This window comes from Ammospiza caudacuta, chromosome 14 (assembly GCF_027887145.1).
Source record: "Ammospiza caudacuta isolate bAmmCau1 chromosome 14, bAmmCau1.pri, whole genome shotgun sequence".
Taxonomy (NCBI): domain Eukaryota; kingdom Metazoa; phylum Chordata; class Aves; order Passeriformes; family Passerellidae; genus Ammospiza; species Ammospiza caudacuta.
In genome coordinates, this window is record NC_080606.1 from 3,508,585 (window position 1) to 3,524,427 (window position 15,843).

General features: G+C 44.5%; 1 protein-coding gene across 1 annotated transcript; it reads right to left on the minus strand.

Moving 5' to 3' along the window:
• Positions 1–8,404: 8,404 nt before the first annotated feature.
• On the minus strand, positions 8,405–8,936 carry SERTM2 (serine rich and transmembrane domain containing 2). The gene has a single exon (XM_058814333.1). The coding sequence runs from the start codon at positions 8,693–8,695 to the stop codon at positions 8,420–8,422; it is 276 nt and encodes a 91-aa protein (XP_058670316.1). The 5' UTR covers positions 8,696–8,936; the 3' UTR covers positions 8,405–8,419.
• Positions 8,937–15,843: the final 6,907 nt, after the last annotated feature.

A 15,843-nucleotide genomic window follows, 5' to 3' on the forward strand; every position in this document is an offset into this window, starting at 1 on the left:
AAACCATTGAGAGAATTCATACACCCAGAAAGACAAGCCCTTGCAATTCTCAGACCTGCCTGCTTCAATAACACTGAACTCAAACCATGTAGGGGCAGTCCAGGGAGAGCTGGTTGTCTTCTCCTTATTTTACCTTTAAATTACATTCAAAGATTTTATCTAGCTAATTCCTTGCTCTTGGTTTGCTGTGTTCTTCTGGGAGTGGTTGTCACAGTGATGTGCCAAGGAAAATGGAAGGAGCAGCACACGGAATGTGTGGAGGGACAAACTGGGCACAGCCAAGCAGCAGCTCCTGAACCTGACCTCAGTGGAAGGGGCTGCTTGTCCCAAAAGATTTTCAAAGCAGGGCATAGCTAGAGAAAGCAGACTCCTGGTCTGTCTGCATTCCCAAGTCCCAGGCTGGCAGTGCAGCTTGGACTCCTGCATTTGGTTTGGCTGTTTCTGGTTTCTCAGCATCTGCTGCCTGCTGAGAGGGAAGGCACATTGCTCTGAAGTGAGAAATGTCTGGGCTTTTTGTCTGATGTATCCTAACACGTATTTTTACTCTCTATGAACATTGCTGGCACTCTGCTGTGATTCCTTCCTGTGATTTACTGTTGTGTTTGGATTCAGCTGGATTATGGGTAAAACAGTAGGAGAAAGCTACAGTCACACATCCATCCACAACAGACCTTCCTTGGCCTTGCACACCTCCTCTATAGATTAATATTCTCTGTGTCATGGGTACTTGTGTGCCTGCATGAACTGGACACTCTGACCCAAAGTTTTCATTATAAACATCTTCTTCTGTCCCCTGCTCTTGAGGTATGAATAATTCTTGTGTTCTCAAGTTTGCTCAGGAGGATAAAAAAAAAAAAAGAGGCAACAATGCTGAACTAATCAGTATTCATAAGATAGAAAGGCTTATCTGAGCTTTTAAGTGGCAGAAGTGACACCAAATGCAAAGGTGTTGTCTACAAGCTTTATGTCTGAGCTGTGACTTGCTCATGGATATGGAAGGCAGCTTTCTAGAGAAAGGCCTTCAAGACATCCCACTGCTCAAAGTATGATAAACTCTTCCCAATCTCTTTGTAATTGCTGTTGTCCAGCATGGGCCTTGAAGGCACCGTGTTACTCTAATTTTTAAAGATTTTTTAAAACTTTCTGATGTTTACATTCTTGTAACAAACTTTCTCACACGCTTTCTGTAAAGAACTTATTGTTTTGCATTCTTTTATTAAAAAAGAGAAATTTAATAAACTCTTAGTTTGTCCAGTGTCATTGGAGAGGTAGCACTTTCACCCTCCAATCCACTATCAGTTTTAGAAATCTATAAATGTTTAAGTCAGAAAATAAACTTCCCCTTTTTCACCTTAAAAACAGCAGTGTGTGTGCATTGTGTTGTTTCATGTCCTATAGTGACAGCACTGAATTTCCACAAAAGCAGTTTCCTTTGGAGACCTTTTTAGAATTCTAATCCAGCAAAATTCATTGAAAAAGTAGAAATAGAACAAAATCTCACCTAGGCTAAGTATACCCTCAGCCTGTCAGCATTTATTTTCTAAATTGCTTTGCACAAATTATTATTCATCTGAGCAGTGTGAGTGGAGGGAAGCAGTCAGCAGAACGATGATGTATCTCTAGTAAATTGATGGATAGTTACCAGCAAAGGCAAACAAAGGAAAAGCAGCCTCAGCACTCTGATCCCAGCGGTTTCTTTCTTCCTGAGAAGCTTGCAGAAGTGCACGTGGAGAATACTGCTGTGCTGGGGTTATCTGTTACCCATCCCTTCAGTGCTGGTCATGCTCTGAAAGAATAAACAGCTTGGGAATTCAGCCCAGCATTAGCCCAAACCAGGTGCATTCAGGGTGCTTCCTGCTTTCCTCTGTTTTGTTGGACACAAAGAAGAAGAAGAAGTCACATTTCTTCCCCTGGAGGTGCCAACATGAAGTGCAAACTGTTGTGGTGTTCCCATCCTGACAGAGTCAGTGCTGAAAGGGCTGTTGGGAGCTTTCCCAGGGTGTGAAAGCATGAAAAATTTGTGAACAGCAGCAAGCCCACATCAGTTTGATTCTGCAGTGACAAGCTGTGAGATTTGCCACTGAGTCCATTGCAGCAAACCTCACCCCAGCCCAGATCTGAGCTTCCTGGGGCATTGCGTGCTGCGCATGCCACACCAACTTGGACACGTCCTTGTTACCTAAAGATTATGGAGTAACATGACAAAAAGTGCTGCATGTAACTGCTGGGAGCGTGAATTAATTTGAATTAGGGTTGCTAAGGCAGAAGGAGTAAACTGGAAACACTCACTTGTGAGACAGAATTCTGGTATGGGAAGAAGAATGGGAAGCTGGAGGATGCCAAAGCCTGTGGAACACTCAAATGCAGCTCAGGTGTTGTCCTGTAGAGTTTCCCAGTGCAGAACTTGCTTGCCCACACAGCTCAAAGGGCAGCCCAGGGCCAGTTTGCTTCCAAATCAGCCCTGCACTGCAAGGAAGAGCTTCTCTGCCTGTTGTTTGCTCACACATGTGAGCAAAATGTCACACAGAAATATCCCAGACAGGCCCTCCTTGATCCTTCAGCATTGTTGGTTTGGGTCTCTTTTGGTTTTCTTATTTTGTTTTGTATTGTTTTGGTTTTTTCTTTTGTTTTTGTGTGTGGGTTTTTGTTTTGTTTGTTTGGTTATTTTGTTTTGTTTTTGGTGGTTTTTGTTGTTTTTGTTTTTACCAAAACTGCATAAATAAACTTCATCCAGTGTTTGAGGACTTATAGAGGAACTGGCTTCAGGACAACAGCCCAGCTTAAATAAGATAAATTTATTGCTTGCAGAGAAGAACAGACTTCAAGCATCAAAGAATGTTGCTGAGCTCTCATTTGGCTTTCAGGTGCCTTTTGTTGTTTTGTAATTGATTTTTATTAGCTGGTACTGTGGGAGTAGGACTATGGCCATGCAGAGAGAATTAATGCAGAGAGAGTCAGCTTAGGAAGTCTGTGGCTATTAGCTTGATCAAATTATACTTTGAAAATGGGTTAATAAATCTAGAGGAGAAGGGAGGGAGGAGAAGGTATTTTGAATTATTCATCATTTGTTTGACAAGTTTACATAGGCATGAAATGCAGGTGGGAGTATAAGGAGTGGGTTATTTATTAATTACATATGAGTTGCACAGACCTTTCCCTCTTGCAGCCAGATCTGCTTTCACAACTTAGCTTTGACTACAGCTGGGCAAATTCTTTTTGCCTTCAGCTGAAGAAATTCTAAGTGAAAAATCCAATCCATCAAAATTCAAATCCAGTTTATTTTTCCACTCTTAACATTAGTCAATTTAGATGACAATTTAACTATTCTTGATAATGAAAGGGCTGAGGAGGGAATGTTCATATATCATATTCTGGAGAGCAAGTGTACAAGAAACCAAATGATCACTGTGGGTTTTTTAGGCTTTATTTTGATATCTTTGCCCCACATGAATGAGTGAACACCAGGAGTTGGAGACTGCTCTTACCCTTGTTGGAACTTCACAGCCTTCTGGAAAAGCCTGAGGAAGGTGAAGATCTGAGAAGGCTGTATGGGGTAAGGTTTTGGCAGATGGAATGCATAACATGCAGTTCCTTTTAGTGAACAAATGTGAAATCTGTGTCAGGAACCATAACTGAAAATACCTTCCCTGATCCACAAGTATTTCTCTTTTTTCCTTAACATTCTGTGTAGCCTTTTTTTGAGCCCACTGCAAAGATCAAGCAGACTTCACCATCTCCAGCTTTATTTTTCTACTAAAATGTCAACATTTGAGTCTACAGCTCATGCACCAACAAAACACTGTTTGGGATTTCCCCTTTCCAGATATATCTGCATCTGAATTTGTAGTCATGAATGCCATTTCCCATTTTTTGCAGGCACATGAATAAACTGAACCAACTTTCTTTCCATACCAGAATTAAGCTGAAGTGTAGACACAACAAAAAGATGCATTTCTTTGGAAAAAAGTGCAGCCATTCCACAATTTCACCTCCCTTGCTGCCCAACCTGTAGCAAAAGCAGATCTGTGGCATTATCACAGAGGAGTTGTCTGCATGTGTCCTGCTCCCCAACCTGCCCTAAAGCTGGAGCTGTCTGTCTGTACTTCCCTCCTCAGCAGTCACCTCATCAGTGACTCCAGGGAAAGATATGTAAGGAAATATCAATTCCTAGTCAGGATAAATCATACATCGAAGTTTCCATTAATGCTGTCAGTTAAATGGATGGGTGATTTCACAAAATTTTGAGGCTTTGAACATTTTTAATTTCTTTTTCAAGTAAAATCCAAAAAGATCCTTTGGGAAGGATCAAGGATCAGGGTTGAACCTCTGCTGAGTTATGTTGTTTGCAAAATCAAGTTTTTCTCTGCAGCTCTAAGAGGGTATTGTGGCATTCACATTCTCTGCAAAAATCCCTTCTCCCAGGATTTTTCTCCTGGGAAGCTGAGAAGCCTCAGAGAAAAAGGAAAACAATTCTTATCTCATTTGCTTCTCCTGTATTTTGCTCCTTTGGAATGTGTTTGGAGATTGTTTACCCACAGGGGATTGTTTTATTGGATTCTGGTGTGAGTTATTTTGACTCATTTGGCAAAACTCTGGAAAGAGTCAGGAGTTTTCATTATTATCTTTTTAACATTCAGTAAGTATCCTTTCTGCATTCTTTAGTATAGTTTAGTATAGTATTTGTTAACATAATATAGTATCATAAAGTAATAAATTAGCCTTCTGAGAACATGGAGTCAGATGCATCGTTCCTCCCTGCCACAGAGGACCCTGCAAACACAACAGGGTATGAAAATATTTATGTTTATTCTGACATAGAGAAGGAACAGATTCTACATATCCACCCCTAAGGGTCTGTTAATACAGAAAATTCCTGCTTGTGGATGGAAACCACGTGGGTGAGATTACTCAATGATTAATGCTGTGTGTTTTGGGGAGTCACACCCTGCTCCTGACAGCTCCCAGGCTAAGAACCCTGCGAGATTTGGGAGCACTGGTGGTGATGCTTGGGTGTGTTTTCTGCTCCTTCCCAACAACAGGTGGCTGTCCTCCCCCGCAGGCAGGGCGTGGAGGAGGTGAGGAATTTACTCAATACTCTATTTATTCCCAGTGTCTGATGGGAGTCTGATGGGAGTAAGGGTGGGGGCAAACTGTGTTGATTCAATTAATACTCACACAGAGTGGTGGAGGGTTTTCTTGCCCAGTTGGTTTGGAATAGCGGCACCTCCTGAGCCTTTTTGTGGGCTGGTCCTCCAGACCCACAGGTGAGGACATACAGAGCAGTCAGTGACAGCATTGGTAGCACTGTGCCTCTTTATTTTTGTAAAAAACCCTATTTTCTATAGCACATGGACAAGAGGGAAGGAAACAGCCTGCAGGAGGGGAAGGGTATGGCTGTGAGACCTGCAGTGCTCTAAGATGCAGCAGAAGTTCCAAAAGATGCTCCAAAACTGTGCAAAAGTTCCAATAACCACTTTGGAAGGCCAAAGGATGCCAAACTCCACTAGAGGCCACTCACCAAGCACAGACCAGCACACCCCAACATTCTCTCTTCCCAGACACATCCCTCAGGTCTGGGACACTGCAAATGATAATGAAAAGAAGGGAAAAGCATTCTTCTATTTCTCAGTGGGAAAAGTTTTAAAATATACTGGCATTTTGCAGACAAATGAGGCACCCTGGGTGCCACTGTAGATGTGTCAAGTGGGACACAGAGACTTTATGTGAAATCAAGCTTTGGAAAGGAAAACTTGTCATTTTCCTGTGAGAAGATAGGGCAGCCTTCCATAAGAGTACTCTATAAAAATACCCAGTCTGCCCAAAGACACCATCTGATATATAAAGAGATTACTCATTTATTTAAAGGATAGTTACTGAATAAGTTTTAAAGTGTTGTGGGACTCTTCTGAATTAACATTCCTTAGTGTGATGGAAAGAAGCTCAGTCCTGACCTGTACCTCAGGGGCCATTTGGGCTGAGGTCAGAGCACTCAGAATTTGATACTGTCATTTTCCATCAGTAGGTCTGATATTTTATATCAATAAAAGCTGAGTCTGTCCTGCAGACTCTTGGATACAAGGCTTTTCTGCAGATAGTTGTGCTGGGAAGCTAATGTGGTTGAGTTGCTGATTCAGTAAGTTAGAAGAGGGTCTAGGTAACTGGTAGCTTTTGAATGAAGAAGTTTTCCAGGGCAAGTCATATGTTGAGCCTGGGCTGAGCTGCCTCATGATGGCTCAATGAATGACACATACCAAACCAATTTGAGCAGCGTGGATTTTTGTTAATTTTAAATGTCATTGTCTAACTCAGTAGCCATCTGTCTTAGTTGGATTAATATCCTGATCATCACAAAAAAATTTGGCTCTTGTGCAGTTCTGAGAGTTGAGGAGCCAATCTTCAGATCCGGTGTGATCCTGCCTGGTGTTGTCTCCACAGAGGATAACCTGCATCCTGCCATTTTTCCAGGGAAACACAGCCAAGCATGGCATGGAGAGACACTGCTGAGAGTGAATTTTTTGTGTATTCCCTCACACAATCACTGTTCTGGTTCACTGTCCAAGCCAGGCTGGACATTGGGGCTTGGAGCAGCCTGGGATGGTGGAAAGAGTCCCTGCCCATGGCAGGGGGTGGAACAAGGTGATCTTTAAGTTCCTTTCTAACCCAAACCATTCTGGGATTCTGTGATTCACAGGGATTAATGAAGTAAAAGGAATTATTCAGTATAAGGAAGCAATGTTTAAATGGTTTTGTACTCAATACATCAGTGAGAAGTTGCACTAGTCCTGCCAATGGATCCAGTGTATCCGGGGGGGGGTTACCTGTTATTCTGTTTCCCTCCCAACCATCTGCAAAAGCCCAGGTATCCCCAGTCCAAACAGCTCACCCAGACCTTCAAAGGTAAGCAAAAGAACCTGTTGTACACAGAGCATTTCAAGAAAAATTTTGTGCTACTATCACAGGTCCAAGTGACAGCGTTTTCTCTAATTTTGCACTGGGTTTGTGTGAGGACTTTGCACTGTCCAATCCCTTGGAGAGAGGAGAATTGGCAAATAAGAGTGTAGGTATGTGTGGAAAACATCCAGGGGATTTTATTGCTGAGCTAGAGTTAGACTGTAACAAAGTGGACAAGCTGTGTGAAATACCTGCCCTTTAGAGATGTGGCTGAAACAATTCACTGAAGGTTTTTCTGTGAGAGGCAGTGGCTGTCCCAGGAGTGCTTTGCCATATTTGGTTCCATCTTTTCCATCCACAGCAGCAAAGGCTACCTCTGTACGTCACTCATAGGACTGGGTCAGATTGTTGTTCCATAAATCCAAATAAACATTTCTTTCCCCCGTGAGATTCCATCAGGATATTTGAATCCAATCGTATCTTTCAGTGCTCAGTGAGTTTATTTTCCATCTGCATGTTCCCTGTTAGTCTGTGTCCAAAGCTGTTCCCACTATTCCTTATTGCAGTGCCAGGCCTGGGCATCTCCTCAGCTTTCTTTGGAGGAAAACAAATGAAAAATCTTTGGAAGAACTCGTCTGTCTTTTGAGGAAGAAAACCCAATATGGATATGAGAGAAGATGTTATTATGAAGTGGAGTCTGTTGGGAGAGCAATGTCAATTGGGCTCCCAAAACTTACACTGCATTTTAATGACTGAGTGATACTGTGGAGCCTAAAAGCATGGGAGCATAAAATGTTTGTATTCTGCTCAGTTAATATAAAGAAGGACTAAGGAAGAGGTAGAGTGTCTTATAATTTTTTAAATCTCATTTCCTGCTGCTGCTGCTTCTTTTTGTTTTAAACCTTGCTTCAATTTTGGCTTTATTCTCTTTTCCCTTTAAAGTTCTGTCTCTTTTTGATATCTGGTGTGCAACTATTCACTAAATGGGTTCTAATGTCAGAAAGACGTAGTTCCAGCAGGTGATGAAAGATTTCTATATTTGTGAAGATCCATTGTTTAATTGCCATTCAAGTGAAAGAGAACAATTTAATGTTTTCCTTCTTGAATGTGAGAAATGCCTGAGAATTTTCAAGCCACCCACAATTTCTGTGTGTGCCCTGTGGGCTCTTCCCACTTACACCACTTCAGCTTTGTTGGTTCAGAGAGAGAGGTCAGCAAGCACAGGCTCCAGGACACATTCTGCTATGTTTCTCTGGGTTTTTGGCTGTCATTAATGTGGCTTTTCCCATTTTCTGCAAGGTTTTTGGGGGGGTGTGAGCCTTCCCTGACAGCAGCAGGTTTCTGTGATGTCCATTTTATAGAGGCTGCTGCACACATGCTGCCCGTGGTACCAGCGACACCCTCCAGATGCTGCTGAGGCTTTGCAAGAACTTGTGGGGCTCAGCAGGCAGCCAGAGCTTCTGTCCACCACCTTTGCTGAACAAAAAACACCTTTCCCAAGCACAGAGCCCTCTTTGCTGTGGGCTCCCTACGTGGTGGGGATCCTGCTGTGCATTTCCACGTCCGTGAAGTGCTGCACGTTCTCAGTGCTCTCTGGGGAGGTGATGGGGGACACGACATGCTTGAGGCGCAGGAGCATGGAGAAGAGCAGGATCAGGAGGAGAGCCAGCAGGGTTAGGAACAGCCCCACGTACACATAGAGGCCAGAATATTTGTCTGCTGTTGTGTCTACTTCAGTAGCCAGGGTTGGAAGGTGGACACGGCCAGTCAGGTTCCCGCGGAACTTGAAATAAATCTCAGTCATTGCTCTCTGTCAGCTTTGGTCCATTTTCTGTATTTACCTTCAGATCTCCTGTCTCCCCTCACCAGGCTCACAGAGGAGGTCAGGAGAGGAAACTCAGCACAGATGGCAGGATGGCTTCAGCAGGAGCTGCTCCATCCCCTCGGTGTTGAGGCTGCTGCTCACACAACTGAGGGACAGGCCTGTGCAGACCATTTTGCACCTTGCTGTCATAATGACAACGAGCATCACACTTGTGCTTTACACTTCCTTCTGGCTTTTATTCCATCCTATAAATACTTTGGGGCTCCTCTTGGTAGGTCACCTCCTCTGGATGGTGAAAAGCTTTGGTTCTTGTCTCAAGCTGAGCTGCGAAGGTTGGCACAGCTTTGGTCTTTGCAAGTGTTGTTTTTCCAGACAGACTGAGCAATCAGCTTTCTGCCAGCTTCTCTCTCCCACAGCAGGTGGTTTATCCTTGGGTGAGCTGGGGAAGGTTGTTTTTTGCTTTGCCAAACGTCTGGGAGGATCTGTTCTCTCCTAATTCAGGGCTTAAGAGTCTGGAGTTCCGAGTTTCTCATTAGGAATGGTCAAAAAGTCAGATTTCTAAAGGGAAAAAAGCGTGAGAGAGATAAATGACACCAGGTAGCAAAATAGCCTAGCCTGGATGTGGTATCTTTAGAGCAAATAGATAAGAAAACCCCTGTAATGCTCCTGGGAGACACTCTGAGATGAGGAGAAGCACTGAGTATTTAACTTTAGAAAAAACACAGTGCAAATCTAATGGTTGATGTCCTCTCTGGTAACACATTATTAAGGGTAATACATATAAGGGTAATACATTATTGCACAAGCTGTGCAATCAGATGTAAGAGAGGAAGGGGAGATATGAATCCAATCAGTGTTTTTCACCATGTGTCTCATTTATTGTGTCTCAGCACCCTCTTTTTCTGTGGCTGGATGCACCTGGCAGCTGTCCAGAGCCCTACCTGTCCCCCTGCTGCAGGATGTGACACTTCCCTCTCCTGGTAGTACAATTTACTAGAAATTGGGGGAATTTTAACATTTTTGCTGTTTCAGTTCTTCCAGCTGGAAACAGAAATGAAAATTCTGAAATTTCACTGTAAATGGTGCATTCAAAAGCATTATGTCTGCTCTGATAAGACCAAAATTTTGGTTTTAGCTGAAACAAAAATGGAAGCACTGAACAAACTGATGCAATAATTTATAATGTCCACTGCCTATAAACCTACACAAGATGTAAATAGAGTAATATTAACATGGTAAATAGAGTAATATTAACATGGTAATATACTATGATAATCAGAGTAAATGAAACAAGAGATCAATATGATAAAAGCTCTGACACATTTCACCTAAATGACAAATTGCTGCAAAACATTTTGACTTTCCAGGGGCTCAAACTTTCACTACAAGCAAGAAAGACCTGCTTTGGCTCATGGGATGAGGAAATATCTGATTTGCTGAGTTTTGGAGAAGGGACATGGGGGCTTGGGTACACTTTGCCTCACAGCTCCTCCTTCAGTACCAAAGCATTTGAGCTCAGTGTTCTTGCAGGGGCTGACCCAGCCCTTCTGGAGCTGTATTTTCTGTATTTATTTTCTGTATTAACCTGTAGTTACTCTGGCAGAGGGCTTGGTGCTGATGCAGAGGTATGGGCAGGGCAGCCAGGCTGTTCTGCTCTCAATTACAGGGCAATAACTGTGATTTTCACACTTGGAATCTATAAATGGAAATTCTTCTCCCGTGAAGAATATTCTCGTGTTACACAGCAGGTGGGGAATAGAGGGTGTGAAGGTAACTGTATTAAATTCTGTTCTTACAATGTGATTTCTCTGCTGATAATGAAGTGCAACCAGCCTGGAATCTGACACTTGTGTGAGTTAAAGCACAGAGCCATGTCTTTGCCCATCCCATCTGCTCTGCTGCTGAGAGAAAAAGCCAGAGCTGGTTTCTCTCCTTAATGAGCAGACAGCCTAATTGCTTTATATCCTTCATAAAATTAGACTGCAGAATGCTAAGGACATTAGTCTGAAGTTCAGTAATTAACTACAAACCAAGATGCTGGATTAGTAAAGCTCAGCTGGGTATTTATTGAAAAAAGGAGCAGATTAATAGTAAGAAGTATTAGGAATGGGGAGCTGACACTGTTTGGGCTTTTTTTTAGGCTCAACTATAGATTTGTCAGGAGCAATCAACTATTCAGACTATTGAAAGCTGCAACATTAACTGTATCTTCTCCAGAAATGAGCCAGAAATAATTCAATAGCTCCAGGCAACCCCAAAGATTTTTTGCTTTTCAATCTACCAATTATCCCATTGAGCACATCTCTTTGGATACCGTTAGATTCAGATTTTGTACACTTCCCTCTAAGGAAGAGAAGCTGAATGACTGTAGAGACCAACATGATGTGAAAACAAGTGGTAGACAATAATTCTGTGTGTAAAGCTGTGTATGACTCAGATTAGAGGAGGCAGAATCTCACTGGTGACCATGAGGAGCCCTCAAGTTCATGGACACAGGAGCATTCCCTGTGATCTCATTTTCCAAGATTCAGTCATTCTCTGGCTGAACAATGCTCCAATTCTGACTGATCATTGGTGCTCAGTGGGTGCAGACTGATTCCAAGCAGACACTTGGAGGTTTTTTTATCAGTTTGTGGCTTTTTTTAATCAGGAATTTAAAAAAACCCAAACCCAGCACATTTCATTTAATAAAAATCTGCAATGAAAATAGAAGCCTTCATACACAACAGGAGAAGGGTTTTTTTCCCCACAGTGTGTCTCTGAGCCAGGAAATTCATCAGCCAAAACTTCATGGGCACTGACATTAGCAGCCTCCCACTGCAGCTCTCAGGGTGTGGGGAGCTCCAGCTCTGGGGAGCGTTTATGAAACCTGCATTGCTCTGCTCTGCACCTTTGGAGGTCACAGGGGAGCAGAAAGAAAGATTTTCCCGAAACACTGCACACAGGCAGTACAAATTGACCCTGCAGCTGCAGTAAATATTTTTGTCTTGCCCACCTGCTTCCTTCTACTCCCGTGCTCAGTGTGAGCACCACTTGCCAGCACAGCACCTCTGAAAGTGCAGGCAACTTCCCTGAGCTCCCCTTGGCCTGTCCTCCCTTCCAGCCCTCAGGACAGTCCCCAAACTTACAAACAGGTGAGTGGGACAAAATAGAACAATTCCCTGTGTAGCTTCTTCAAGTGCACCCAGCTGGCTGGCGAGTACAGGGTGGTTTGGGGTTGAACAGAACACACAGCACCAGGATGGTTTGGGGTTGAACACACAGCACCAGGTGTGCTCTGTTCAGATCACCCTTACAGAAAAATATCAGCACTGATAAACACAAAAAAACCATCAAAACTATCAATTCCATCCATGGCTTGCATTTTCTCCCTCAGACAGGCAAGGGGGGTGATTGTGTCTCCTCTTTTAGTGGCAGAGGAGATATTTTGTTCTCATGCTGAACACCTGTGAGGGTGCTGGCCATGCTGGTGCACAGGGAGAGAAGACAATAAAGCACAATTACCTTTCAGAGCTGGCAGCAGGGCTGGGATGAGGCTCCAGAGCCCCTGCTCCACACCATGAGCTTGCTGCTGTTGGTGTCCCCAGGAGCATCTCCTCGGTGGGGTCTGTGCAGAAGGCTCTGCTGTCCTGGAGCCAGCACAGTGCCCTCCAGCCCAGTGCACTTTCCTCCTCTGCTGTGGATCTCCGAGGCAGGGATGGCACTGAAATCCCGACCCTGGGATGCCACCAGGGCACGGTGGTTCTGCTGATGATGGGCACTGCTGATTGATGGAGGGCACAGCTGATGATGGAGAGCACCCCGGGGTCCCTGCAGGGGCAGGGCAAGGGCCAGGGAGCTGCTCTGGCTGAGCTGCTCTGTGGGATGGATGCAGGCAGAGCCTCCCTGCCTTTCTCCCTCCCTCGGCAGCACCAGGAGGGGATGAGCCGAGCTCCGGCTCCGAGCGAAGGGAGGGACGCTCTGAGCTCAGCTCGCTGCAAAGTTTGTGCGAGGCTCGCTTTAACTCTTTCTCGCTCGGTTTAACTCCTTCTCTATCGCTTTAACTCTTTCTCTCTCCGTTTAACCCTTTCGTGCTTGCAAGGCTGCGCTGCCCGCTGGTTGAGGAGTGAGACATCACCCTGGAGAGCAGCTTAGGGTTCCTCTCGTTTTCCAGGGAAGTTCAAAATTTGGGGGTTTTTTTGTTTGTTTTGTGCCTCCTGGTGAGGGTTCCTAACCCCCCTATTCGCCTGATCAGTCCTAATTACCGCAGTACCCTACTTCTGTCCCTTCCAGTCCTTACAGACCGTGACCTTAACACCACATTCTTCGAGCCTGCAGGGGGAGGAGACCCTGTTATATGCATCCTGTCCAGAGCACGGACACCTGTCCCCTTCCAGCCCTCAGGACAGTCCCCAAGGGTTGCTCTTTGGCCGTGCAGGTTTTGGTGCATTTTTGTCCCTGTGCCTGCCGGTCGGTGGTTTGGGAAGGGCTGTGCTGAGTTTACAGGTCCTGACCCCCCTGAGTAGTTTGGAACTGCAAGAATAAGCACAGCCCCAACCCTGCAGTGTTGTGGGCAAAAATGATTTTTGCTGATTTATGAATGTGTGAAGCACAAATTTACAGACACAGAAATGAGGCAGGAGGAGCCAGGGCTGAGTGAGAACCCAAAGCACATAGATCCCTCTCACTGCCACACCTCCCAGCCTGCATTTCCTCACCCTCCTGGGCTGACAGAGTGGGGATGTTTTGTGACAGATGCCAGTCTGGGATGCACTGCTCTCGGGTTACTGTTGATAATTGCTGCCCTGAGATGTGCAGGATGTTTCTGCTTCGGCTCTGCAGCTGAAGAACGAGTCTGGACTCTTCACTTTTCCATCTTGAGGTTGTTTATTAATTCTTATCTATAAAATTTTCTTTCTGCCCAGCTGAGGTCTGCTCTGACCGCCCCTGAGGTGGTGTTGTCCTTTTATACTACAAACTACATATAACATATTTACACTTAATTCCCAATACCCATCACCTGTGTTAGGCAGTGCACTTCTACTCTAAACCAATCCCAAAGTCCCAACATCACTGCAGAAAATGGAGAAGAAGAAGAAGAAGAAAGGCTGGACATGCCCAAGTTCCTCCATCTTGTCCCCATAACCCCCATACCAAAAATCCTAAAATCTACATTTTCACCCTGTGATCATTTTGTTATTACACCATTCAAACCTCTGTGACTTTCAGGTCCTCAAAGTTGGCAACTTGCTCCAAGGGTCAAAATCAAATCCCCAGGTGCTCTGGGCTGTGTGCCAGGGTCTCTGAGCCCCCTGACAAGGTTCTTAGCAACTCTGGGTATCCAAAGGGATGTATTGAGTTCCAACAGACTGCAGCTGTCCCCAAGGTGTCACCAGCACATGAGACGCAGTTTGCACCTCTGAGCAGCTTGGGCAGCTGTGTGCAGCTGTATTTCATGTGCCCATGTCCCTGTGCCCCAGCAAGGGCTGGAGGCACCTTCATGGGGTGGACCTCACCCGCAGCTCCACTCTGGCCTCTGGGTTTGTGGAATTTCCTAGGTTGTTGTTCATGGCCCGTGTTTGGGGCACTGGAAATAAACTTCCCCTCTGAAAAGTAGGTCCTGCACACGGGTTTTGGAAAGACCTATTAATTCGCTGTCTCTGCAGCTTTCTGTGTGACAAAATAGAGACATTTAATCTCCAAGCTGTCTCCTAGAATAGCTTTCCCTCCCTGGTTCCCCATGGCCACAGCCTGAGCAGAGGGGCCAAAGGGTAATGAAAGCCAGAGCTGCACAGCTCTTTCATCCTCCTGGGATGCATTATAAATCCATCTCTCCAAAGGCTCTTCAGTCTCTGGAGCTCACAAGCACAGTGTATTATTACAATGCAGCACTCTTTAGATAAATAAAACATAGTCCCTTAAAAGAAACCCCAATTCCTCCATGCTTCTGTGCAGGGATGAACTCTGTAAACTAAGACATAAAAGGCAGCTTTGACTGCTGACTTTCGTTCATATTTCCTTTGTTGCAATATCAAGTGCTGTCCCCAATATTGCAGTCTATGCCACCATTCCCTGCTAGGCACACAGGAATGAAAGTACAGTGGTAAAGCAGAAGGAAGATTGTGTATTTTTCCCCTGGAATTGCTACAACTGCTGCTTTACCAACAAACCACCTCCAGACCCTTAGTACACATCCTTGTATTTAAGAAGAAAGAAGTGAGAGCTCTGTTTAAGCAGGAATTATGTTGCTGGTTGAATTTATGAGACCCAGAAGAGACAGATATTTTGAAACCTTGCATCCTTGCTTGCTATATAATGCTAATGAGCAGTGCTGAAATGAAAGGCTCTCTCCCTGTCCATGCCATCCAGCTTCTTTTTGTTGATTTTGCAATAAATTATCTCTCCCTTTTGTAGGACCAAGCTGCTGCTTGCTGGGTGGGTGCACTTGGATTTCTTGTTTGTTTTGTGGCAGGGTATAATAATGACAGATGAATTTTAAATACTGCCACAATTTATACCAGCTGAGGCTGATGAATACTCGACTGAATGATTGCTGAATCCCCAAATTGTTGAGAAGTATGTAAATTTTTGGGGCAATCAGTGACATAAAATAAAGGTGTACAAACTCCCTTGGAGATGCTCAGAGATATGGCCCCAGGGAATGCATATTTTTAAATAGCCCTTGGGAATTTGGGGGCAAAAACCCAGGGAGCTTGTTGGACTCTTTCCTGTGCACCATTTGGCCCATGTCTCAAGATTTAATCAGGTCATTTTGCACATCTTATAACAATCCCCACCAGTCTTAGAGTGAAATTTGGGTTTTAGAGGCAAACAAGATTGTGGGATCTCAGCACCTCAGGACTGAGGTGCAGAGGGACCGAGACCACCCTTGGGGGGCTCGGGAGTCCTGGAGTGTTGCCAGAAGTGTCTGGTGGCTGGACTTTGATCCTACACAGGAGATGACACCTGTATGAGGATAGGAGGATTTCACTGGGGTAAATGGTGAAGGGATAAGTTAATTAGAGTGTAAGAGACAGGGTTTAGGATTTCTGTACAGGGGGGTCTAAAGAAGTAAGATGGAGGAATTGGGGCGTGTCCTGTTCTTCTTCTTCTTCTTGGCCTCCATCTTCTGTGGTGATGTTGGCACT